Raw genomic sequence first — 27,369 nt, forward strand, 5'->3', positions numbered from 1 at the left:
AACTTTTTAGATATTTATTATTGGAAATTTCCATTTTCCATTTTATTTAATTGTACATTGAGATTAGTTGTTATTATTGTTACAATATTATTACATAATATTTATGTAGTAGGTATATTTTGTAGATTTTGCAATAAAGTCAAATCAATTGAAATTTTCAAAATTCTAAATGTCCATTCAATTGTTACAATCAATCCGATGAAATGATAAACATATTTATTTAGCTATATTTAAATATTGTTTAGTATTAATAAAATAATATGCATGAAATAAAAAAAAAATACTATTCATATTTATTGCCAGCAATAACACAATTCCGCTGATTCTAAAACTAACTTTTATTGATTTTAGCCAGATTTTTGGCAGCCGTAAAAGTGTTGTGCATTAACATGGCAACGGTCATGGGTCCAACGCCACCGGGCACGGGAGTGATGTAACCAGCTACTTGTCGTACTTCTGCAAACAAAAAAAAAACGAAAGGAATTAAAGGGAGTGGATAAGTGGTTATGCGGGATAACTTGGAACTAATGGCCTGTATGACATATTGATCTGTCCCTGGAACCTGCAGAAATCTACTAGCTTTGCAATTTGGTTTTCGATATCATCGTTCGTAATAACATTTTTTTTATCTCTTGCAGTTCCGGAACAGATAACATGCCGTGAGTCATGTTTTTTTTTTCTTTTTTTTTTTTTTTTGGGTCATAAAACTATACACTCCTTACCTTCGAAGTCAACATCACCCACCAGCTTGGTTTTGCCCGTATTTGGATCGGTTATGCGTGTTATGCCCACATCAATGACACAAGCACCTGGCTTGACCATTTCTTTGGTAATCAAACCCGGCACTCCCGTAGCCGTTATAATAATATCGGCCATCGAACAATATTTGGCCAATTCTTTGGGCGGTGTAAACCGATGACATATGGTCACGGTAGCATCCATGGCACCGGTTTCATTGCGACCATCGGCATGCATTAGCATGGCAATGGGCATACTGACATTCTTCGAACGTCCCACAACGACGGCATTTTTTCCAAACGTATCGATGCCCGCACGTTTCAGCAGTTCGATGACACCCAATGGTGTGGCGGGAATCATTGATTTCATGTCCAAACACATGCGACCGACATTGAAAACGTTGAAACCGTCCACATCCTTCTCACACACAATTGCATTACACACCTTACGTTCATTCATGTGATCGGGCACGGGTAGCTGGACCAAAATACCATCGACGCTTTCATCCTTATTTAGTGTGTCGATTATATCCAGCAGTTCGTGTTCACTGGTTGTGGCCGGCAGACGTCTGGTTTCACTTGAAATACCCACATCTTGGGCGGCATTCATTTTCATGCGAACATATGTTTCACTGGCCTGATCATTGCCCACAAGAATCGCTGTTAGATGGGGTTCACGATGACCCGTCGCTTTAAAGGCTTCGACATCTTTGCGTAATTCGGCACGAATTTCAGCGGCTATCGCTTTGCCATCAATTATTTGGGCCATACTGAAACGGAAACAAAAATAATTAGAAAAATATCAAAATTAAACATGCACAGAAATTGGATCAAACACATCAGCTAAGTTTGGCCGGGTGGAACTTTTAATATCCTCCACCTTCCAAATGGAATTTGCAAAATGTACAACCCCAGCCTTGAGTTATGATTACTCAAACTGTTGACCCTTTAAGGTGGGGGGTGGTGGTGTGTTCCGAAGCAGTTGGCCAATATTGTCCAATTCGTATCTTACCTAAGACTGATATAAATATGCCAGATTTGGACTATTCCGACTACTTCCCATTTTTGATATGATGAGATATTGGCAAATTTTTGGATAATTTGGAAATATACCTGAGTTAAGAGATATAGCGGACCGAAGTATTCCATTTTTGTACTTCATCTAATAGAGAATTAGATAAAAATGGGTCTGTTCCAGAACGGCAAGAATGTACAACTTTTTACTACGACAACCCATTTTCCCTTTATGATATCGAAAAAAAGTTGCAAATATTGGTATGGGCAAAATTTGAAGGAATTCGAACTTCGATATTCAATTTTATGCGAAATCATAAATTTTGATAAACCACAAATTCATAACCGATTTCTGGTCAAGAGAAATATTTAGATGTAGCAAGTTCTAAAGAATCGACGACTTGTTTTGCAAAATATGAGAGAGTTATGACAGATATAAATATTGGAAATTGAGACCTATTGTGGGTGAGAGGTAACAGCAGGGGTTGGCAGACGTATATCATCTTCTCACCGAACTTTGGATTAATAAAAATATTGGGATGTGTGTAAATTGAAGAGAGCCTTATGCTTATTTCCGATTTTATGATCGTTTTGGTTACTCAATATTTTGACTCTTTGGGGGGGAGGTACCAGAAGGAATGGTCCAATCTCTACCATGTTTATAACAAATCTTGTGTTAATGGAAATATTGAGATGTGCCAAATCGGAATGGAATCGGATGTGTATTTCGCGTTTTAAGAGCTTCATAAATATTCAACATTTTGTACCTTTGTGGGGGAGATACCAGAAGGAATGGACCGATACATTCCATCTTCGCATCAGATCTAGTGTTAGTAAAAAAATGCGATGTGTGTATTTTGAAGAGAACCTGATGCTTATTTCGGATTTTATGATCGTTTTGGTTACTCAATATTTTGACTCTTTGGGGGGGAGGTACCAGAAGGAATGGTCCAATCTCTACCAAGTTTATAACAAATCTTGTGTTGATGAGGAACCAGAAGGAGTGGACCGATACATTCCATCTTCACACTAGACTTTGATCTAATAAAAATGTTGCCATGTGTGTAATTAGAAGAGAACCTGATGCTTATTTCGGATTTTATGATCGTTTTGTTTATTTAAAATTTTAACCCTTTGTGGGGGAGGTACCAGAAGGAGAGGACCGATATATTCTGTCTTCACATCAGATCTTGGTTTAATAAAAATATTGTGATGTGTAAAATTTGAAGAGAACCGGATGCTTATTTTAGGTTTTATGATCGTTTTTTTTTATTCAAAATTTTTATCCTTTGTGGGGGAGGTACCAGAAGGAATGGTCCGATCTCTACCATCTTTATAACAGATCTTGTGTTCATAGAAATATTGAGATGTGCCAAGTCTGAATAGAATCCGATGTTATTTTCGTGTTTTATGGGCTTCATGGCTACTCAAAATTTTGACCCTTTGTGGAGGAGGTACCAGAAGGAGTGGACCGATATATCCCATCTTCACACCAGACCTTGGTCTAATAAAAATATTGACATGTGTGTAATTTGAAGACAATCGGAGCCTTACAACAAATTTTATAAGACTTATAATTATTCAAAATTTTGACCTTTGTGAGTGAGGTATTTGATGTAGAGCATCGATATTGTTCATTTTCACACATGACCAAGCACTGATGCAAATTTTCGGATACGTAAAGTTGCAGCAGAATCGGATTATCCTTTTTCTTTCTGTGCAGAAAATATATTCTTTGAAATTTTCGATGTTTTGTGGGGGAGGTACCAGAAGAAGTGGACCGATGTATTCCATTTTAACACCAGATCTTGGGTTAATAAAATTATTGGGATGTGTGAAATATGAAGAGAACCGGATGCTTGTTTTGGATTTTATATGTCTTAGTTTTTCAAAATTTTGACCCCGTTTTTTTTTTTTTTTGGGGGGGGAGGGGGGGTAAGAGTCCGGAATATTAGGATTTGCAAAGTTGGAGCAAAATCGGATTATCATTTCTCTTTCCGTGCAGTAAATTTTCTTTCTTTGAAAATGTTGTGGGGGAGGTACCCGTAAGAGTGGACCGATATTGCCCATTTCCGAACTCGATCTACACTGGTGGCCAAAACTAAAGCAACTGAAATTACAAGGAGAATGAATGCCCTGTAACTTTTTAAAAAATTAAGAAAATGAGAAAGTTTTTCTTGTTTTAAATTAGGTACTTTATTCAGTTTTTAAAAACCTTAAACAAAAAACCAAAATTCATTTTTATACAAAAAATAATGTATGGTAAAGTCAATTAACCCGATTTTGGCTTGGACAAAACAAAAGCAACTCTGTTGTATATTCATATAACCACTGCAATTTCAGTTGTTTTTACCGTGATATTTATCGCTTTTTGCATCCTTCGACAATTTCGCTTGTCATAAATCCTTTTTGAGAAGTTTTTTACAACAGCATGTGTTTTTCTTTTTGTTTTTTAAGTACTGTCCAAAAAAATTTAAAAATGGCTAGAAGCAAATACAGTACCTGAATAAAACAGCAATTTATCAGTAACTATGAAAAGAACATATCACAGAATATGATTTGCGAGAAATATTTCATAAATATTTATGTGATTTCATAATTCTTTCTGTATACTAAGTCGGTTTTTTGAAACTGTATCAGTAGTAACAGTCTATAACGGATGAAGGCCGTGAAAAACTTCAGCCCGTACTGATCCACAAAAATTGTGAGAGAAGTAAAAAAACAACTATTTAAGAGTTCAACTGGATTGGTGAGAGAGCAATCATTGGATATAAGCTCGAGATCAGTGCGTAGACGAGTAGTGGCAGCTGGTCTGCATGCCCGTAAGACATCAAAAAAGACATTTACATCTGAAAAAATCAATAAGGCTTTCGGAAACGATAATATTAAGTGGAATCAAGCTTAATGGAAAAACATTAGTTGTGTTCCAGAACCTGCAAATTAGTACTAATTAGCACTAATTCTGCTACAACGCGTTCCCGTACTCCAAAAACTAGCAAAACTTGCAGCTCTCTCGAGAAAAAAATGGCGCTGAGTGGTGCACATTTCTGCTTGTTTTAGCTACATGAATTTGGCCGAGCAGAAATGTGCATATTGTAAATTTGACATTTAATTGGCAGGGCTAACAAGGTTGAAAAATGTATTGATACATTTCAATAAAGAAAATGATCAACTTGAAAACTAAAGGAAAAACTAATATTTGTCGTGCAAAAAACAAAAAGAGAAAATATGGAGCAACTGATGTATTCACTTTTGGATGATTCCAGCAGTGAAGAGGACTGGCTGAATGAGGAATCAGATTATTAATTATTATTATAAATTATTAATTTTAACTTATCGTCTTCAATACTCATTTTTTAAATGTTGGCGCTCTTTTCAGTAAGGTTTCACCAGTCCGATTTAGGCTGTTTACTTTTGGAATTTTGAATTTTGACATTTTATCGCATTTCTGCTAATTTTCCGTTCCCTTATTTTTTGAGCAAACCTAAATGAGAATGACATTTCGAACTGTTTTCTCTTCTGCTAGTTTTACTACTAAAAAAGTACTGGAACACAACTATTATTTCTGGGATGAGTCTACTTTTAATATTAAAGGCTCAGACGTGAAAAATTTTACAGTGAGAAGACCAAAAAATGAAGGACTCAAGCCGCAGTGTTGCAAAGGTACAGTGAAGCATGGGGGAGGGTCAAAAATGGCGTGGCACTGTTTTTCTTTCTATGGATTTGGGCCTATCCATGAAATAAATGAAGTTATGGATCGGTTTGTTTACAAAGATGTATTGGACATCACGTTGTTCCCTTACGCTGAGTAAAACATTCGGCTCATTTGAGTGTTTCAGCATGACAATGATCCCAAACTTGCATAAAAACTTGTCAAATATTGGTTGCGGGAGTCAAAAATTGATGTTTTGTCATGGCCGGCACAATCACTTGGCCTAAACTCCATAGAAAACCTTTGGAGTATCGTAGATAGGAAGATCAAGCGAGATTCGGAAACAAATAAGCACAACATTTTTTAAAGAATCGGGGTGCCTGGGTTAGCATACCACAGGATCAAATTGAGCGTGTTATAGATTCAATGCCTCGTAGTGCCTCGTAGTGTGCAGCTGCTATCAAAAATAATGGATCCTATCGACTACTAGCCAAAATTTAATTATTTTAAAATAAAAAATCAAAAAGTTGCTTTAGTTTTGACCAAGCAAAAATTGGGTCATTTTAGTTTTCGATATATTATTTTTCGTTCAAAATTATTTTTGTATTTTTATTTTTAGTTTCTTTAAAGTGAATTAAAGACCTCATTTAAAAGTGGAAAAATAATTACGATTTGTTTATTTTTGTAAACGATACAGGACATTTATTGTCTTTGCGATTTTAGTCGCTTTAGTTTTGGCCACCAGTGTATGTTTGACAATAATATTACGAGGTACCAAGTTTGAATCAAATAGGATATTCCCTTCGAGAGTTATCGTCCCCACCAGCCAGGCATACGGACAAATGGACGGACATCACTAGATCGACTCCAAATGTCCTGAAACGGATTTGGTCCAAAGAGACGTAGGATCTAAAACAGTTTGCTGGTCTGCGGCATCTTGCAACAAACTGTATGTAAACAGACGTTAACAATGTGATTTTGATAGGCATGTCTCATCGGGGTTATTACCATTAAAGTGGAATACGTCTACCCTCCGCCACCCCCATCATCAATAAAAATAAATATAAATATAGTATTTCCCATTTATTTTAATTATTTGTCATTCTCCTTTTTTTTTTGAAATAAAATTGTAATTACATACAGACATACCCGCGGGTGACACACACACACCACATGTATACATCACGTAGCAAGCAAGCGAGCAAAAAAGAAAAAATCGAACGTCGTCACACCACCACATGGCATATGTGATTCCCCACCATTTGCTCGAGATTTTAAGCTGAAAACCCACAACAATTGGCCTTGTTCAACGCTCTCTATCTCTCATTATTTGGTAAGTCCCCCATATATACTACTCTACACCATTGAGAGATCTGTGGGGCAAGTATGTGGTGGCTCATAGGTTGCTATGCACTTCCACATCACCCATGAGAGGTTGTTAAACTACAATTCCGAAAAAAAAGAAATAAAAATCTATTCTCACTACAAATGGAATGTTTGTATATGCGAGGCGTTTTAGCAGCAGAGCCAACTCATTGCAACACCAGCAGCATTTTGTTTTGTTCAATGTGTGGAATAAAAGGGAAATCCCCAATGTGGTTCCCCTTATACAGAAAAAAGAAACCAAATACAATTGTACATTCATATTTGACTTTTAACATTTGAGTTTAACAAAACAATAAAAGAAAATGATTAAAAATTGCTTTTCATGGAGAATGGGCATTAGACCTTTGCAGGAGATTCTGTTTGGAAACTTTGGAAGGATTATTTTAGATGGAAGCCACATGTTTTGAGGAACGAAAACATAACAGATGAGATAAAATTGATAAAAACCAGTAAAGAATGTATAAAAGTCAGGCGGGCCTTTTGCATATTTAGTAGAGCTTCATATAACAAATAAGAAATATAACAAACCGGATGAATGGTATATATGTACAGCTATAGCTATATCTGAACCGATTTTCACCAAATTTGACATACTGGTTTCTATGCCCAATTCGGTCATAAGTACTAAATTTCATCCCATTTGAGCTAATATTACAGGTTTGGTGCACAATAAAAGCGAAATCAGACGAAGATATATATTGGAGCTATATTTAAATCTTAACCGATCTCGAAAAAACTTGGCAAAGGTATTTCTGAGCTGTATTTGATAAATTTCCCCGAATATCGTAGCTATGGAGTACATATTATGGCTGTGGAGGACAAAAATAACAAATCGGATGAACAATATATATGGGAACTATAGCTATATCCGAACCGATTTTCACCAAATTTGACATACTTGTTTCTATGCCCAATTCGGTCATAAATACTAAATTCAATCCCATTTGGGCTAATATTACAGGTTTGGTGCACAATAAAAGGGAAATCGGACGAAGATATATATGGGAGCTATATTCAAATCTGAACCGATCTCGAAAAAACTTGGCAAAGGTATTTCGGAGCTGTATTTGATATATTTCCCCGAATATCGTAGCTATGGAGTGCACATTATGGCTGTGGAGGACAAAAATAACAAATCGGATGAACAATATATATGGGAACTATAGCTATATCTGAACCGATTTTCACCAAATTTGACATACTTGTTTCTATGCCCAATTCGGTCGTAATTGCCAAATTCCATTCCATTTGGGCTAATATTACAGGTTTGGTGCACAATAAAAGGGAAATCGGACGAAGATATATATGGGAGCTATATTCAAATCCGAACCGATCTCGATAAAACTTAGCAAAGGTATTTCTGAGCTGTATTTTATATATTTCCCCGAATATCGTAGCTATGGAGTGCACAATATGACTGTGGAGGACAAAAATAACAAATCGGATGAATAATATACATGTGAGCTATAGCTATATCTGAACCGATTTCGATGAAATTTAACATACTTGTTTCTATGCCCAATTCGGTCGTAATTGCCAAATTCCATTCCATTTGGGCTAATATGACAGGTTTAGTGTGCTCTAAAACGGAAATCGGACGAAGATATATATGGGAGCTATATTTAAATCTGAACCAATCTCGATAAAACTTGTCAAATGTATTTCTGAGCTGTATTTTATATATTTCCCCGAATATCGTAGCTATGGAGTGCACAATATGGCTGTGAAGGACAAAAATAACAAATCGGATGAAAAATATATATATAGGGGCTTTAGCTATATCTGAACCGATTTTCACCAAATTTGACATACTTGTTTCTAGGCTCAATTTGGTCTTAAGTGCCAAATTCCATCCCATTTGGGCTAATATTATAGGTTTGGTGCACAATAAAAAGGAAATCGGACGAAGATATATATGGGTGCTTTATCTAAATCTAAACCGATCTCGATAAAACTTGGCAAAGGTGTTTCTGAGCTGTATTTGATATATTTCCCCGAATATCGTAGCTTTGGAGTACATATTATGGCTGTGGAGGACAAAAATAACGAATCGGATGAACAATATATATGGGAACTATAGCTATATCTGAACCAAATTCCATCCCATTTGGGTTAATATTTTACAACAAAGTCAAACGCCATAATTTTTACATTTTTTTAAATGTTATTAAATGAAAGCAAAAAATTACGGAAGTAGCATCGAATTTTAGAATAAGTTTAGATTTTTCGAATCGGACACCTTTGGCACGAATTATGGTCTTCAAACGGCCAATGAAACCGTCACACGCTGCCCAAATGCTGCTCTGCGGCATTTTGGCCCATTTCCGGCGAAGGGCTTGAGGTGATCGACATTTTGGCATTTTTTTTTGTGCCATCCCTGCTTTCCAAAATACTCCAGACACAATAGTCCAACGGAAATGCGCTGGAAATGAAGCGAGGAACCTCATTTTGTAACCATTCTTGAGTGGCGCGTGCTGACTGCGATGGTGCTGAGTCCTATTGGAATGTCCAAGGTCTGAGGCCAAAATGTTTGCGTGCCCAAGGCTTTAATACACCCTCCATAATATTTTCGCAATATTCGGCATTTATTCTGAGGCCACAGTCAATTAATACGAGCGAAGAGCGACCATCGTCTGTCAGCTTTTATGGCGGCCCACACCATCACCATGGCTGGCGAACCGAAGGTGCACATTTTCAGCTGACCTCCTTGGCAAGAAAAAAAAACACGATCATTTTGTTTTGTTGTTGTTTACAAACTGCGGGACAACGAATATTTTCTCATCGGAGAAAACCAAATTCGGCCGTTCACCACTTTCGACCAAGCGAAGCAACTCTTTAGCTCTTTTGAGTCTATTTTCTTTCCGCTGCGGTGTAAGTTCTTGCACATTTTGGAATTTCAATGGCTTTACCCTGAGCTTATTTTTCAATATTTGCTGAATGGAATATTCAGCTCACGGGCCATTTTTCGGCCACTGCGACGCGGGTTTCTATCAAGTCGCTTCTTTACTTTTCGAGCCATTTCTGCTGATGTTGCTGATGTTTTCCAGCCGTCCACTTTCACTTCCTTGACGTCGGGCTACGCTACCACGGTATCACGGTAACGAGCGATGGTACGAGACACAAAAGATTTATTCACATTTAAATGCTGGAGCTGCTCTAACGATAGCCACTTGTGGGTTTCCAGCCAAATATAAAAAAATCACACAACCACGCTTGAATTCCATTACGAATAATTTTTTTTTTTCTAGAAAATTCTCACCAAAAAGCTTTTGTACGCTTGTTAACAATATAATGAGCTTTCACTGGGATAATTTTAACAGCTGTCGGACAAAAGTGACAGCAATCTGAAGTTGGTTGCAGTTTTTTCATCTCACCCTGTAAAGGCCTTCTACACACCAAAGCACCTCTCGAGAAATCTTTAACACTGAAAAGGGATAACGCATTAAGAAATTCACGATTATGAGTCCTTCAGGAAATATTCCGTAAAAATCCACGACTATGACTTTGTGAGTTGTTCTTCAGGAAATCTTAAATCCTGGATAGTCCTTCCGAAAATATTCTTTAAAAATCCACGTTCAGTGATCTGATGATCCTTCAGCTAAACTTCTTAAAAATTAAAGTTTGTTCAAGTCTTTTTTTTCAGTCTAATAGTCTTCGGAAAGTATCCTTAAAATACGCGTTTGTTGGTCATGGTTAATCCTTCAGAAGATATTACGGAAAAATCCACGTTTGGTGGACTCTATAATATATGCTTTAAAAATCCACGTTCATTGGTCTCAAAAAATAGGCCACATTAAAAATTCGATTTCGTAAAACCACCAACCAGAAGAAACTCCTAAAAGCTTCATTCCATGGACATCCCGAACCAAAAGATCTCACATTGCACATAAATGTATACACATATTTTCCTTTATTAATATGATGATGGATGATGATGTTAGAACTTAACAATACGGTAATTTTACATTTAATTTCTTAACGAATAAATAAAGGTAGGTAAAGGCCTAAGTATAACGTAAAAATAATAATCAATAAATCGCTTCGGAAATGATTACTTTTATAAACTTAAAAAGAACGATAATAGGTATTAAACAAAGTTAGATTTACTTCAATTATTTCTTTATTAAACCCAAAATGTTTGGGTCAATTTCTTGTAGGGTCTGGGCAAAGAGCTGAACATCAATACTTTCTATGTTGCGTTTAACATAGTTCAACATGAAATCAGCTTGATTGAGATAAAAATGTGGTATGGGCAATTTCTTTTTCCACAAATCGTTTGCCTTTAGGGCTTTACATAATTGCGAAAATGTGTTGGGGTTTTCCAAGGCCTCTTTTAGGTCTGATGAGCTAAATTGGCCAACAACATTCTCACCAGCATCATTCTCCTCGGGTTGTTCCACTTTTATTTGTACATCCATGGCACTTTCATCGTCTGGGGAAATGGTTGGCAGCGTAACCATTGGCATAGACTGATGCAGCGATGCACTATTGCTTTCCTCATCTTCGTCGTCGTTGTCGGTGGAGGAGTGGGATGAGGGCTCTTCTTCTTTTATCACCAGATTGGAGCAACTGTCCTCCATGTCACTGAAAGGCATTACCACGGTGGTATTGGCTGTGGCAGCCGGTTTTGTTGTTGGACACCGTGATTGTAATAGACTTAGAATTTCCGCTGCCTGTTTGTTGGATGTGGCTAGTTGACGGGCCAGATCTAGGGGGGTGTGACCGGCTGTATTACAGGCATGCAGTAAATATTCGCCCATGCTGTGATTTTCCAGCATTAATTTGACCAATTCTAAATTTTGTTGCTGTACTACGATGTGCAGCGCATTGTTGCCGTCTATAGAACTCGATACTAATGATAGGCTATCGTCATGTTGTATCAACTTGGAGGCGATTTCATAATTATTATCCCGTACGGCCAGATGTAGGAGCGTAAAACCATCATCATTGCGTAAATTTAATTTCAATTCGTTGTTCGTTTTCAAAAAGGTTTCCAAACATGAGGTGTGCTTTTCTCGCACAGCAATGTGCATGGCGGTATCGCCCTTTTTATCCTGTAAATTGGGATTACAGCCTAGATTCAGCAGCGGCCGAATGTAGTGGGGACGATTATACAAGCAGGCAGTATGCAAAACTGTTTGATTGTTGTTGTTTACAACGCTATTCAATAGATTTTGAAGTTGAAAACATTTCAAGATATGACACAGTTGTATGGCAAATTTGCTATTGTCATTCACCACCATTTCATGTAACAGAGATTCGCCGGCATTTAAATCTGAATAATCATTATATAGCTTGCTTATGTCCTCAGCAGCTTGTCTGCGTTCTGTGTCCGTGAAGGCGGAGCCTTTTGAACTAACAAATATTTTGACGATTTGTTGCATATAACTTTGGGCGGAATTATTCACCGGGATACTGTTGTTATGCTTCTGCTGGTCCTGTTGTTGCTTTTCTTTGGCTGTGTCCATTAGCTTTTTGCTTATCATTAATTTTTTATAATGTAATAACGATTTACTTCTTTCTGAAGAATTTGTGGCAGCACCATCCTTTTCCGTTTTACCTAAACCGCCGCCGCCGACACCTCCAATTACAGAATTGTCATCAACAGCCAACATTTTCAATAAATCATCACTATAGCCCGTACCTTCGAGGTATTTTTTACGCATGTTTTCGTCGTTCACCAAACGTTCGATTTCTTCGCTCAGAAATTTGTAAAAATTGCCCGATTGTTGCTGTTCTTGTATGGTCCTTGGTATTTCGCCCGAGCTAAGCGAGCCTGAGTTGCCACTGCTGCTACTACTGTCGCCACCAGACATAGAGGAACAGATGCGTCTCCTCTTACGTGATGTCACCGCATCACGCGGCTTGTAGCGAAACAATACCGGTGGTTCACTACGCTCATCATCCGTTGGTCTAACCAATTGTATAAACACCTCAACCGGTTTATCAATATCCTTATTTTCATATGGAGGCGTGCGACAAACAATGGCATATTGATGATGTACATCGGATTCGCGGAAACTTGCGTATGCCTCCCACACCAAATCGTCTTCGTTCATTTCGAAGAAACGAACTTTGATGTTTTTCTTATTCACCTTTTCCACCAACAGAATAAGGTCTTCGCCACCTGTTACACTGCCCGTGGCAATACTTAGGCGGGTGATTTTCAATTCACCTGTCTGGGCGGATTTACGATTATTAATGGTGTTCGAATAGACCGGGGCTGCAATGGGTATACACTTGTTGTTCTGGTCATAACCAAAGGCCTCGAAACATAAACGAACCTAAGCAGAGACCGAATAAGAAATGAATAAAATAACGTAATGAATTATCATTCTTAGTGGTTGATTAGTGTTATTTAATTTTACCTGATTCAAATTCATATCCTTGGCCTCCTTTTCCGTTTGTATACTCAACTCCTGTTGCTCCTTGGTGGTCAAATTATCCCGACCCAATTCGAATTGCAAACGTTTACGTTTCTTTTTCAAGAGTTCTTCAACAATGAACTTCTTTGCCGTATGAATAATTCCCATGTTTTTAAATTCCACGAAAAATCCCGTTTGCTGCGATACCTTCAATTCATGTGGATCACAGATGTCATGATCATCTTTTCGCACCACCAACTGATGGGAATGCGGGCTGTCGCGATTTGCCTGAAATAGACTGCAACGTATTATGGCTGGTTCCTTATAGTCGCACAACTCGATTTCGGGAAAGCTTTTCGTGGTACGCTGTGAGTTGGCACCGTTGAGAGAACCATGTGTTCCATGCATTTCCGATTTGTAACGAAAACGGAACTTTTCAACTGGTTGTTCCAATATGCGCAGCGTGGCGGGGTAATCACGTTTTACTGGCATATATGATGAGGATAATTGTGCCGATTGTGGCTGTTGTTGTTGGAAATTTGTGGTATTTGGAATAGTCCCCATCACATCATCAAGTATATAGTTACCAGACATGTTGCTGTTGTTATTGTAATTGCCATAACCTGCTTGATTTAGTGGAACATTCTGTAATTGAACATATTGCTGCTGCTGCTGTAGTAATTGTGGCGGAGACGATGAAGGCGGTGACGGTGAAAGATGCTGATAGCTGTTGGAGAATGTCAAATTAGAAAGCTCAGTTTGCAGGATTGTTGATGGTGAATGTGCTGGCGAGTTTCCCAAAGAACCTTGTGAACGTGCCGGCGATGCGTTTGTCGAATAACCACTGGTGCCAGACATTGACGATTCACTCATGTATCGTATCCTTTCATTAGTGTCCATATCGACAATATCCTTGCTACCAAAATAATGTGGCAACATGGCGTCGTTCTTTTTCTTCGTTCTCTTTAAATTTAAGTTGGCAATTTGTTTTGGTTCTTTCTTTTTAGTTTTCCAATTTTTCCGTTATTTTAATCCCCTGTAATGTGGGACTGGAAAATTTTCTTTGTATTTCTACGAGTTTTTTCTTAAATGCTGCGTAATTCACTGTTTACAATTTAACGTTTAATATTGCAATGGAATAAAACTCTCTCTGTCAATTATCATTGACTAACCAAACAGGGCCGCGGACTGTGTGTAAGTGAGTGTGTTATCTCTTGATTCATTCGTTGAAAAATAAAAATGGTTCTTCCCCGTCATGAACGTACAGGCACACACTAATCACACGAATTAAATGGCGTTTGTTGTTGAGAGAGGCACAGCCAGGGGAAGAGAGACATCAACTTGGCCCCGTCAAGCAACAACACCAACAACCAAATATGTGAAATATTAGTATTGGTGAGTCAACAAAACTTCCACGTAAATATTCAAATCTTCTTGGTGTGTTGTTTTTGCTGTTTTTGTTTATTGATGATGATATTTGTTCTTGTTGCTACACATATTTGTTTTTAATAACTTGTTTCACGACCCGCGACGACGTCAAATGCACGACCGATCTGTTTGAAAGTCTCAACATGAATAAAAGGTAACTGTTGGTTATTTGTTCTCGAAAGCACATATATTTTTTTCGCAAACTCCAAGATGTACAAACATCGTTGTTACGTCACAGAATTCGATGAATGCCAGTGTGTTGGTAGGTAATAAAAACACACAAATAAACAGAAAATCACATTTTTTTTCTTAAAAAAAAAACACATTCTTTCTTTTGCAAAAACTACGGGCTCTAAATGCTTAAGGGTGGTTCGCACTCAACCATCAAATGCAGAAAAAGCTTCATCATTATAAATTTACAAAACGGGGAAGTACGCGGGTCAAGTTTTTGTGTTATAAGTGTATTGTTTTGCCTTAATCACCACACAATGAAAAAGATACGACATAATACATTAAAAACTCTCAACATTATGAAATAAAAGATTTTTTTTGATATTGAAAAAAAAATAAACGCTCCAAATTGCTTGAACACAAAAACAACAAATATTAATTAATTCAAAAAAGTTGCATGACATCTAGTCATGTTTTATATTGATTTTACGGAACTGGTTATGTAACAAAGGTACCTTTTCCTTAGGTCAATGCGTTTCCATTTGGGAATACAAAAACACGAAAGAAATCTTAGGGCAAAATCGAATTAAAGATTCAAGGAAAATATTGCTTCATCCAAAAACAAAAAAAAAAAAAAAAAAACAAGCGTTATCTAGAATTCGACTTCGGCCGGTCAATGTATTTCACCACTCAAGTAAAACACATATATTTTTATGAATGTTATACAAATGTGTCGATCGTTGTTATATAGCGTTACCTAAAATTCGATATATTTAGGTAACGCTGTTACGATAAACAGTAAGTCGAATTAGTTGGGTTTTAGGCCGCTATCAAAATTGTTTTAAGTTTAATAAATTGTTAACATCTGCGAAAATAGGATTATATCAACAAACTACAAAACAAAAATTGTAAGAGTTTTCATTGTTTTTACCTAACAAGTAAAAATATTTAATGTTCTGCCAACGGAGCTGGAACCCATTATGAACTACAAATACCAATTTGAAAACAAATTCGTGGAAAAATGTGGCAAAAATCATTAATATACCGAATATCGGGAGGTACCGTTTTATGGGGGCTATACGAAGACTTGGACCTGTATACAAAAATGTTTGTCATAGGCTGTAGTACCCATTACGAACATCAAATTCGAAATTTTAAATAATTCCGGTAAATAATGTCGCTAAAATCATGAAAATACCGAATATCGGAATATCGGGGCTATACGAAGACGTTGTCCTGCACAGACAATTTTCTGTCTTGGGCTGTAGTATCCTTTACGAACTTCAAATATCAAATTTAAAACAATTCCGTTGAATAATGTCGTTAAAATCTTCAAAATACCGAATTTTGGGAGATGCCGTTATATGGGGGCTATACGAAGACTTGGACCTGTATACAAAAATGTTTGTCATAGGCTGTAGTACCCATTACGAACATCAAATACGAAATTTTAAATAATTCCGGTAAATAACGTCACTAAAATAGCCTTGACTTCAAGCTTCTTATGTATAGGTTTTTAAAAAAAACGTATCTGAAGCGATTTTTAAGTCGAAGCTGTTGGCATCCCTGATGTTGAAAATTTTGTGAGTGAGCTTTTTGAATAGGTATAAAATAGAAAGGTTCTTTACAAGGCCTATAAAAGGCCAACTAGTAATCTAATCTCTGAGTTTTTCGGTCAAAATACATAATTTTGATTTGAAATTTAATATAATAAGTTTATTGTCAAATTGTTATTACAAGTAGTCTTCTTGTCCAACCTTATATAGGCTTTGGTCCGTTTTTCTTTTTTGTTTGCTTTAAATGTTATGACAATAAACAATTTTGCGTAAAAATCGCTATAACTACTACCTTAAACAGCCAAAATCGTGCTACTATGGCGATTTCAAAAAAAAATCTCTATAATACTTAAACAGTGGTTTTTTGTGCGTCAAAAATCACCAAAAGTAGCGGGAAAACCACCAAATTGGCATCTCTGGTCAACATTTAGCACTCTCTCTCTCTCTGGCATGCGAAGCTTTCTCATATATACAAATGCCAGATAACACATGCTTGAACAACATTTTTCCAATAGGGTATACTAATAACACTAACAGCTGTTCAATAATTATTAAAATTATTAAAGAAATATTAATTGAAAGGCATTTTATAAAGATAAAATGTACAATAAATTGAATTAAATTGTATTTTTCAAATCACTAACATTTTTAAGTTATAACAATTCATTGTTCGTTCGAACAATTTCTCGTTTAGTTTACCCTATTTCTTTTTGCCTCATTCCGATAAAATTATGCTGCTAAACACATAGTTTAGTTTTTTATACTGGTTTCAGGTACACACATGTAATGTCTCAGTGTTTCTTTCACATGTTTACAAACCTGAAATTATGTTTGTGGGCATAGAATTGTTGTTGCTGCTGCCGCTGCTGCTGCATTAGAACACATTTTACAATACATTTGTAATTTTGGGTTCTTAGAACCCAACGAACGCCCAATAACATTTTTAATCGAAATTACAAAACAAACCGGACACCTTTATTTTCTAATAAACACTGAAGAAGAGAGTTTCCACCAACCACCCAGTCGCAGACAGTGTGGTGCAACAACAACAACAACGTCAATGAAACGAGCCAGACGGACAACAACAACAAACAGAGCTGTCACGTTCTATTCTTCTTCATTCACCGTTTGGATATCAGCAGACATTAAAAGCAGATTGTATTTGAATTTGAATACAATGACATTTAATTTTTTTTCTTTGAATGTAAACACAGGATAACTGATTTGAAAACGCCGAATTTAGAAATTAAAAATTAAATAATTGTAAAAAAAAAATTTTAATAGTTACCCTCTTGCAAAATATCAATTATTTAACACAATTCACAACTTTTGTCACACAACGTGGTTTGTTCTTTAAAAATAACTCTGCGCGCTTCGAGCTGTCTTCAATTCAAGAATTCTGATTTGAATGAGAGCAGCGATCTGCTATATTTTCCATTTATCCAATTTTATTTTTCTTTTTGTTTACTACTTCTACACATGTCCCCCACATACACGCACACACGCAAGATCATTGCCAATGGCGTAGCTAAGTTTTCTTGGTTCTTTTATTTACGTTTGTTACTTTTGTGTGTGTGTGTGTGTCCACAAAACGAAATTTGGGTAGGGTACAACGTGAATAGATGGAATTTAGGTACAACCCCTAATTTCAGCAAGTTCAGCCATAGATTAAATGATCGTACATTTCATTGTCATTGTCGAGTGTGTACAAAATATTGTTCTTTGCCTGTGGTGGGATTCTCAAACTGTTTTGCCTGTACAACGTGTATTTGACATTATTTGAAATGAGACTAAAGGGTGAGGCAACGTCAAATGCCATAATTTTTACATTTTTTTTTTAATTTTATTGAATGAAAGCCAAAAAACATCGAAAACATATAATTTTAGCATAGGTTTAGATTTGGTCTGCGAATTGATCACCTTTGGCACGAATTGTGGCCTTCAAACGGCAAATGAAACCCTCACCCGCTATCTGCGTGTTGCTCTGCGGTATTTTGGCCCATTCTCGGCGTAGCGCTTGCTTGAGGTGATCGACACTTTGGTATTTTTTTTAGTACCAACCATGGTACAATGAAGAGAAGGTAGGTCAACTTTGAAAAAATTTCAAGTATAGAGGTCTACCTGTTTGGCTTGTAATGTCAGAATTGCTATCAAAACAATAAAAAAGCAAACAACTTGTTGCATTGATTTTGAATAAATAATTTAAAACCGCGAAAACTGAATGAATGGTCAAAATTTCTTTTCAATATCATGTTCTATATATCTCTTATGGTTTATTTCGCGACAAAAACTGTAGATTTTGTCGATGCATTCGTTGCAATAAGCATTTTGAAAACACCCGAATTTGAATATTTTCTGAACAATTTTTTATTATTGAAAAGAAGACACACACATAAGCAAATGAAGTTGACATATTAAGCCAGAAAAATAAAAAAATTTAAATCATATGGTAGTTCTGCCCTACCTTGAATTCATTGTACCATGGTACCAACCTTGCTTTCCAAAATACTCCAGACACAATAGTCCAACGGAGTGGTATCCGGAGATTTTGGTGGCCATTGTGTGCTGGAAACGAAGTGAGGAACCTCATTTTGTAACCATTCTTGGGTGGTGCGTGCTGAGTGCGATGGGTGGCGCGTGCTGAGTGAGAATACAGGTAGTTACATCAACGCTTGGGAACATTGATATGTCAAAAAATTGTATTTTTAAATAAGTAGATTTGTATATGTTTTCCTATACGACGCCAAACGGATGTTTTTGTGATGTGCATTTTTTAAAAAATTCTACAAATTTCAATAATTTTTCATTCAACATTTTCAATTCCAAAATCGGTTTGACAGTTTATTGTTCCAGCAGCTGTGACGATGCGACTACCTGCATTCTTTTACCATGCGTCCAATAATATCCACTGGATTTATGAATACGATTTACGTGACGTATACGCTTTGACAATTGACGTTTAAAATCGAGTGGATTTAGGAAACAACAAAAGCGTTTGATGTAAATGCGCTATTAATGTATGAATGCAATTGTTGATGTTTTGTTATAAATAATTTGTTTTTGTAAACATATGTTTTTATAAAAAAGTGTAATATGCATAACTATATATAGAACAAATAAACACGTGCATTAGTCTTTGACAGCATGTTATGACAATCACATTCTACAATCCTTTATATTCTCGAATATGTCATTGTACCGCTATGGATGTACGTCACTTTTAATCAGACATTTGTTATTGACTGCATTACGGTATTTCGCATTACAGCATAATTTCTTAGCTATGCATGCAAAAACAAAATTTCTGCCGGCGACCTTCCGATACCCCCTTTTTTGTATAATATTTCTTATCAATGTAAACAAAATGATGAAATCTTTATCAGCCTGCAGGAATGTGCATTTGATTATTTACGTAGCTCACTGTTGTTGTCCGAATGCAAGAAAGAAAAAAAAAACACAATATTTTGTTGCCGAATGGAATTAAAAACAAAAAAACATGATTGATAAGCTTTTTTCTTTTTACAACAAAATCACAATAATAACAAGGCTTGACATGTGCATTTGCCTTTGTAAACAGACCCCCAGTCAAGTCTTATATTTCACTTAGAAACAATGGTTACAAAAAAAAAATAAAAAAAAAAAAGGAAAACAGCATCTATTGACGTTGTTCGTTGCCATAGTCTGGGGGCATTCTTAACCGCATTGCATCGGAAAAGTGTTCATTCCCAAGTATTCCAATAAACAATAACATGTTTACGTTCAATTATATTTCAAAAAAATAAATAACTTTATTTATTTAAGCATCCTCTTGTCGAATTATTGATAAGTTAATGGAAATGAAATTCTCGTAATTAAAATGGAAATAAAAAATGTGGAATTTTTTCCGAATCATTTATATTTTATATAATTTGTTCGAAATTTTAAAATTATATCAGTTAACAAAAAAAATAGCTACCAAAATTAAATTCACATTTCTAAAAGTAAGGGTGGGAATACATAAAGCGCATATTGGACTGGCTTAAGTCATCGTAGAAGAACAAAGGAGCCTAGGGCCAAAATCGAACTAAGTCAACCTAAAACTCCTTTGTTCATCTACGAAGAAGCCAGCCGATGAGTTAAGCCAGCCAAATATACGCTTTATGTATTTCCACCCTAAGAGTGGCAGGCTTAAAGATGGGAATACATAAAGCGCTTATTTGGCTGGCTCAAAGGTGGGAATACATAAAGCGCATATTTGACTGGCTTAAGTCGTCGGAAAAAAATTATTCGAATTTGTAAAAATGGTTGAAAAATGGGCATCATAACAACTTCCGATGTTTGTCGTTTAAAAAAAAACTAATAAAAATCTAATTATTTTTGAAAAAAAAAAATTAATGTTTACATTTCAATGTTCCCAAGCATCGGATCATCTACCTGTATTCTTCTACCATGGATTTTTAACTCAATGAAAACTTAAAACATTTGACAATTAACTGTCAAACCAATTTTGGAATTGAAAATTTTGAATGAAAAAATATTTAAATTTGAAAGAATTGTTGAAAAACGCGTATTATAATAACCTCCGAATGACGTCGTATAGGAAAACATTTAAAAATCTACTTATATTTGAAAAAAACATTTAAATTTTTTGACATCTCAATGTTCCCAAGCGGCGGAGCATCTACCTGCATTCTTCTACTATGCTTGGGAACATTGATATGCCAAAAAATTAATGTTTTTTTCAAAAATAAATAGATTTTTATGTGTTTTCTTATACGACGCTTACCGGAGGTTGTTATGATAAGTATTTTTCAACGATTTTTATAAATTTCGATAATTTTCCGTTCCAAATTTCAAAATTGTTTTGACAGTTCATTGTCCCAGCAGCTGCATCCATGCGACCACCTGTATTCTTCTACCTCAAAATTGACAGTTCACTTCACTAGATTTGTACTATGTAAATATACTATAAGTTTTCATAAAAGGCCATGATAAAATAATGCAGATAAACATCTGTGATAAAATAATGAATTGAAATGTATTTAAATTTGTTGAAAAAACATGTCTTAAAAAGGAAGGTAATCTACCTAAAAATCTATTTATTTTTACAGAAATATATTGATGTCTTTGACATATAAATGTTCACAAGAGGTGATGCATCTGCACCAACTTTCAAACTCTATATACATTTTTTTTTTTGAAAATTTATCAACTTATCGTAACAATATTGCTACTAAAAATTGGTTTTTCTATGATAAAATTAAGAAGGTAAAGTAATTTCAAATAAGCATATCCATCTCTGCATTTGCTGTAATTTACCTTGTCAAATTTCACTGCAAACAAAAGAGGTTCCCATATCTGATGTGTGTGGGTATACAATGGATTTGTAAATATAAATTTTTGGACAATGAGATGCTGTCAAATGAATAATTTTGAAAAAAAAAAAAATTGTAAACACATGATTACATGACTTTACCTTCTTAATTCTACCATGGATTTTTTTCCTTCATGATATCAGAAAAATAGTTCTGATTTGCAAGTTTTGAAACACTCAAATAATTTTTTTGAATTTTTTTAATCATTGTCAAATGAATAATTTTGAGAAAAAATTGTAAACACATGGTTCCATGACTTTACCTTCTTAATTCTATCATGGATTTTTTTCCTTCATGATATCAAAAAATAGTACTGATTTGCAAGTTTTGAAACACTCAAATAATTTTTTTAATTTTTTTTTAACACTTGGGAAATGATCATTAATAAAAGTCACTCAATTATGTTGTTGTAATTAATAATAATTTTTAGAGGATTTTAATCCTTTTAAAATTTTATTTATTATCACGTATTTTTTTAATTTCAGTCACATCCTTTCAAGTATTTTGTATTCAACAACTCTCATTTGAAATTGGAAAAATCGTAAAAATTGGATTTTTTATCAATATACACCAAAACAAGATAATTTCCAAAAAAAACTTACCTTGTAATGTAACGCATCTTGAATAAATATGTATCTTTCCTTTTTTTATATAGTATAAGTTTTAAAAATTATTAACGAACTCAAATATATTCCTTTTTTCTTTGCACAGAAATTGTGAAAATTTAAATTTAATTGACTAGTATAACTGGTAATCACTTTGTACTGTTTGTTTTTTAAATGTTTTCCTTTTAAACGTCGAAATCGTAACTTAGCTTGGCTTTTATATCAATTGCAGTAATTTCGAAAATCTCTGTTGTATCTCTTGCAGCCGTGTTGTGATTATTCGTGACGTGTTTATTAAGCTCTGTCTGTCGCTTTCGCTGTGTACGTAAACAATTAGGTGAAGTGGCACATTGATTTAGATGATAGGAATTGCCGGTGAAAAGATAATATATATATTCAAGGGGTCAGATTACGCAGCAAAATTGTGGAATAAAGCTAGAGTTTGCCTGACGTTTACACCAGACAAATTGTGTCTCCGTCAACTAGGATTTATAATTCATTTTAAAGGGAAAATATTGAGATAGGAAAGTAAAGTGGAGAGTAAAAAGGCTTAACCAGATGTTTTTAGTTAGCAGTTAAATATGACTCATGGTAGAAGAATATGGGTAGATGCATCGACACAGCTGCTGGGACAATGAACTGTCAAACCAATTTTGGAATTGAAAATGTTGAATGAAAAATTATTTAAATATGTAAAAATTGTTGAAAGAAAAATTCTTTGACATATCAATGTTCCCATGCGTTGATGCCTCTACCTGTATTTTTCTACCATGATATGACTTAAGCTCGACGAAAAAGTGTTTTATGTATTCTTCCCCCTTTAGACCGGCCTAAGGCCCAAATCGAACTAAGTTAACCTAAAACTACTTTGTTCATCTACGAAGAAGCCAATCGATGACTTAAGTCAGCCAAATAAGTGCTTTATGTATTCCCACCCTTAAGCTGCAAGTACATAAGAAGCTTGAAGTCATGGCTAGGCCTATTTTGTAACATTTCATAAAGGAAGTGTAGAGCCGCACTAAAATCCTGCCGTCATTATCCATTATAACTTGACATTAATATGCCTAGCCTTGACTTCAAGCCTTTTATGTACTTGCACCCTTAGACATTTCCATCTGTCCGTCTGTTGTAATCATGCTCGAGTCAAAACGAATAAAGATAGGAAGCTAACATTTTGCACAGATTAGTCTTTTGTCTACAGGCAGGTCAAGTTCGAAGATGGCCTATATCGGTCCTCGATATCGTATAACCCCCCATATAATGGTACCCCCGACATTCGGTAGTTTGATGATTGTAGCCAATTTTTTCAATGAAATTGTCTGAAAGTCCCCAAAAGGAGTTTCTTCTGAGTACTTTACCCCCTGGAAAATAAATGTCTGTATAGGTCCTCGATATCGTATAGCTCGCATACAACGGTACCCCCCGTTACGATTTGATGGGACATTACGATTTCAGGACATTATACACCGAAGTTGTTTCAAATTTCGTATTTAGAGTTCGTAATGCGAACTACAATCTATGACAAGAAATTTGTCTACACAGGTCTAGGTCTTCGTATAGGTCACTTATATCCGTACCTCCCTATATTGGGTATTTTGGCGATTTTAGGTACAATATTCACGGAAATTGTTTGAAATTTCGTATTTGAAGTTCGCAACAGGTACTACAGCCTGTGACAGAAAGTTGTCTATGCAGGTCTAGTTCTTCGTATAGCCCCAATATAGCAGTATCTCCCTATATTCGGTATTTCGATGATTTTAGCTACGTTATTCACCGGATTTTTTCAAGTTTCGTATTTGAATATTGCAAGGGCTTATGACAAAAGTTGCCTATGCAGGTCAACTTCTTCGTATAGATCCCAATATAACGGCTATATTCGGTATTTTTAAGATTTTAACAAAATTTTTAACGGATTATATTTTTTATTATTATATTTTTTCAAATGGTGGAGGGTATTCAAAGTTCGGCCCGGCCGAACTTACTGATTTTTTAATTGTAAAATGTATTAGATGTATTAGTTAGTAAGGTTTCCTAACATAACTTGTATTACTCTGCGAACGCTTTGAAAATTTGACTTTTTTCCTACATTTCCCCTTCTATTATTTTCTGATTGAGCTGTTTTCCCAATGTGTTTTTAAAATTTAATTCATTTATTAGTTCTGTTTACAAAAATATGGGATTTCTCGAAATCCCCAGAACAATGCGCATTTTTTGTCATCCAAATCAAAATTGCGTTCCCATTAAAGTACCACTCTACTTGTTAGAGTCGAGTGTGAACCCTCCTTTATTGACATTTTACACAGAAAAGTGACAGAATTTTCTGGAGTGGCTCGCTTTTCAATTTGGTTGAACACAGGATAACAAAACACAACATTTGTGTTCTTGTCAGTGACACTGACATTTGAGATTTTGCACAGCACCGAGAGAAAAAGGATCATTTTCCTGTACTTCACGTCAGTCATTCAAGTGTTTTTGATATAGAAGTTTTTATTGAAGCTACAAAATAGATAAAACAGAAGAATGCAGTAAGTTGTCTCGTGCGTAGAATGTAAACAAAAATTGGTGTATGAAATATTTGTTTTTTTTCTACCAATTGTAGAAGGCCGGTAACAGCAGCGGCTGGTTATCTACCACAGCATCCTCTTCATCATCCACAGCCACAACAACAGCAGGAGACACATCAAATGTTCTTGCCAAATGTGATGTTGCAACAAACAGTATCGCAACCGCAGCCAGTAGCGGCAAATATGCCGACACCAACAACAAATTGGAGTATGGAATCAATGCCATGGAAAATACAGAAAGCCGATCACACCGGAGATGTAATGGAATTTACAGCACATGGACCGCACAATAATAGCATACATCGTGCTATATTGCATCAGAAACGGAAATCGGAACCAATACCATCACCGTTGTAGGTATTCGTGTGTGAAAATGATTCCCTCAAGGCTTTTGAAGCCCTGCATAGCTTTCAAGTAGATTTTTGTAAAGAAGAAACCCTTTGTTTTTGCCCCAGATACTGCCTTGGGAATTTTTATAACTCATTTCTTTTCTTTGTTCCAGTCCCGTTAAACAATTCATATCGGAAGAGAAGATAACAGCCCATTTCAATGGCCTACACATATCCAGTGATTATATACAACACGATACCGGCGGAGCCATAAGCGGCATTAACCTCAACGAAACGGCAACAACAAGTGGCAAATGTTTTTCAAATCTTACCTATGAAGATTACCAAATGACTGCCAAAGAATTGGAAAAGAAGTTATTGAATGCAAATCGCATTACAATTTGTGAAGAATTGAAGAAAATCAATGAACAACCAGCACAGCACAGTGTTTCGTGTTTGCCCGAGGCTCTGTTACATCGTTTGAATAAGCCCTGTACTGCTCTGGTATTGTGGCAGCCCCCACCGCCCATCATAAATATGCTCAAACAGAACACTACAAACAACGAGGAAATAGAAGAAGCTCAACGTTTGCACAGGCAGTCGATTGACGAAGATGGAATACCCGATGTAGACTTACCACCCGAACCGGAAGATGATGACGATATAGATGACTATGTGGACAACAATAATACATGTAGTTTGGATTTTAACCACATTAAACCCGATAGCATGGATGAGGATATGTAGTTATTGCTATTTGTTTTTGAATCCATCGTTTTTTTTTTTATATTGCGATAATATTTGTAAAATATTTGTTTAGTATTAGGATTTTAATATTGTTTTGAACTTTATGCGACTGCGACCCATTTGTTTTTCTACAACACTATTATGCATTACAAACACGAAAATATCGAATCATTTTTAGGTTTTTTTTTATATATATAAATATTTGAAATAATTATGAAAATGTGATTTTAGCTGATGCAGATATAATTTGTATCGCCGATAACGACGACGAGTGAAGATGATCGATGGTAGCGATAACCCCATACTCCTTGACTCCTTCATTTTTAATGAAATAGATAAACATTAACAAATTTAGTTATATAAGATTTTACTACTTTGCTTTTTTTATATATACTTAAAATTATTTTGAGCCAATTTTTATGATATAATAAAAAAAAAACAACCAAATTAATTTTGATAAAAGTATTTGAATTATTCTATTGAAAAAAATTCGCATAAAAAGGGTGTCCCAACTAAAAGGCAATTTTTAAAATTTGAAATACATTATGCCGACAGATGTATACCCCCAGCCTTGTGTTATGATTATTCAAACTGTCGACCCTCTATGGGAGAGGTTCCGAAGCCGTAGGCCAATATTGACCAATTCGTATCTGACCTAAGACTAATATAAATATTACAACGGATGTGTGCAATTTGATCGTTTTGGTTTCAAAACTTTGACCCTTTGTGGGGGAGATACCAGAAGGAATGGTCCGATCTCTACCATCTTTGTGACAGATATTGTGTTGATGGAAATATTTAAATGCGCGAAGTCTGAATGGAATCTGTTGTTTATTTCGTGTTTTATGAGCTTCAATGATATTCAACTTTTTTGACCTTTGTGGGGGAGGTACCAGAAGGAGTGGACTGATATATTCCACCTTCACATTAAACCTTGAGCTAATAAAAATATAATGATGTGTGAAATACGAAGAGAACCGGACGCTTATTTTGGATTTTATGATCCATTTTGTTATTCAAAATTTTAACCCTTTGTGGAGGAGATACCGGAAGGAATGTTCCGATCTCTACCATCTTTGTAACAGACCTTGTGTTGATGGAAATATTGCGATGTGCCAAGTCTGTATGGAATCGGATGTTAATTTCGTGTTTTATGACCTTCATGGATATTCGAAATTTTGACCCTTTGTGGGGGAGGTACCAGAAGGAGTGGACCGATATATTTCATCTTCACTCCAGACCTTGGATTATTAAAAATAGTGTTATGTTTCTATGTTTTATGAGTTTTATGAGCTTCATGAATATTCAAAATGTTGACTCTTTGTGGGGAAGGTACCAGAAGGAGTGGACTGATATATTCCATCCTCACACCAAACCTTGGGCTAATAAAAATATTGTGATGTGTGTAATTTGAAGATAATCGGATGCTTATTTCGGAATTTATAATAGTTTTTTTTATTC

The 27,369-nt window shown here is 35.5% G+C and overlaps 3 protein-coding genes across 6 annotated transcripts; 1 reads left to right on the forward strand and 2 right to left on the reverse strand.

Annotated features, from left to right (window-relative positions):
• Positions 1 to 22,433, reverse strand: LOC101893683 (bifunctional methylenetetrahydrofolate dehydrogenase/cyclohydrolase, mitochondrial). Of its 3 annotated transcripts, none has more exons than XM_005178616.4 (3): positions 22,266 to 22,433; positions 723 to 1,507; positions 1 to 456 (listed from the first exon to the last, which is right to left on the reverse strand). In XM_005178616.4, exons 1-3 carry the CDS (start codon positions 22,280 to 22,282, stop codon positions 332 to 334), a joined length of 927 nt encoding a protein of 308 aa, XP_005178673.1. In that variant the 5' UTR covers positions 22,283 to 22,433; the 3' UTR covers positions 1 to 331. The 3 variants fall into 3 exon arrangements, with proteins under 3 accessions (XP_005178673.1, XP_005178674.1, XP_011290552.1); XM_005178617.4 differs by lacking the exon at positions 22,266 to 22,433 and adding an exon at positions 17,598 to 17,755; XM_011292250.3 differs by lacking the exon at positions 22,266 to 22,433 and adding an exon at positions 17,129 to 17,303.
• On the reverse strand, positions 10,677 to 14,736 carry LOC101893515 (nuclear factor NF-kappa-B p110 subunit). The gene is made up of 2 exons (XM_005178615.4): positions 13,158 to 14,736; positions 10,677 to 13,073 (listed from the first exon to the last, which is right to left on the reverse strand). The coding sequence occupies exons 1-2, from the start codon at positions 14,091 to 14,093 to the stop codon at positions 10,902 to 10,904; spliced, it is 3,108 nt and encodes a 1,035-aa protein (XP_005178672.1). The 5' UTR covers positions 14,094 to 14,736; the 3' UTR covers positions 10,677 to 10,901.
• On the forward strand, positions 14,711 to 26,373 carry LOC101893968 (uncharacterized). Of its 2 annotated transcripts, none has more exons than XM_005178618.4 (3): positions 14,711 to 14,736; positions 24,868 to 25,185; positions 25,335 to 26,373. In XM_005178618.4, the coding sequence occupies exons 1-3, from the start codon at positions 14,726 to 14,728 to the stop codon at positions 25,906 to 25,908; spliced, it is 903 nt and encodes a 300-aa protein (XP_005178675.2). In that variant the 5' UTR covers positions 14,711 to 14,725; the 3' UTR covers positions 25,909 to 26,373. The 2 variants fall into 2 exon arrangements, with proteins under 2 accessions (XP_005178675.2, XP_005178676.2); XM_005178619.4 differs by lacking the exon at positions 14,711 to 14,736 and adding an exon at positions 24,581 to 24,793.
• Positions 26,374 to 27,369: the final 996 nt, after the last annotated feature.

The sequence above is a fragment of the Musca domestica genome, unplaced genomic scaffold (genome assembly GCF_030504385.1).
Source record: "Musca domestica strain aabys unplaced genomic scaffold, Musca_domestica.polishedcontigs.V.1.1 24, whole genome shotgun sequence".
NCBI classification, from domain to species: Eukaryota; Metazoa; Arthropoda; class Insecta; order Diptera; family Muscidae; genus Musca; species Musca domestica.

What these genes read in the sequence shown, in the direction of transcription:
- LOC101893515 (XM_005178615.4), bottom strand. Translation starts at nt 14,093, where the DNA reads ATGTTGCCACATTATTTTGGTAGCAAGGATATTGTCGATATGGACACT. An exon ending in AGGATATGAATTTGAATCAG is followed by an intron (nt 13,074 to 13,157) that starts GTAAAATTAAAT and finishes GTCTCTGCTTAG; the next exon opens with GTTCGTTTATGTTTCGAGGC.
- LOC101893968 (XM_005178618.4), top strand. An exon ending in GAACCAATACCATCACCGTT is followed by an intron (nt 25,186 to 25,334) that starts GTAGGTATTCGT and finishes TCTTTGTTCCAG; the next exon opens with TCCCGTTAAACAATTCATAT.
- LOC101893683 (XM_011292250.3), bottom strand. Translation starts at nt 17,250, where the DNA reads ATGTTATTGGGCGTTCGTTGGGTTCTAAGAACCCAAAATTACAAATGT. An exon ending in GCCCACAAACATAATTTCAG is followed by an intron (nt 1,508 to 17,128) that starts GTTTGTAAACAT and finishes TTTCCGTTTCAG; the next exon opens with TATGGCCCAAATAATTGATG. An exon ending in GGGTGATGTTGACTTCGAAG is followed by an intron (nt 457 to 722) that starts GTAAGGAGTGTA and finishes TTTTGTTTGCAG; the next exon opens with AAGTACGACAAGTAGCTGGT.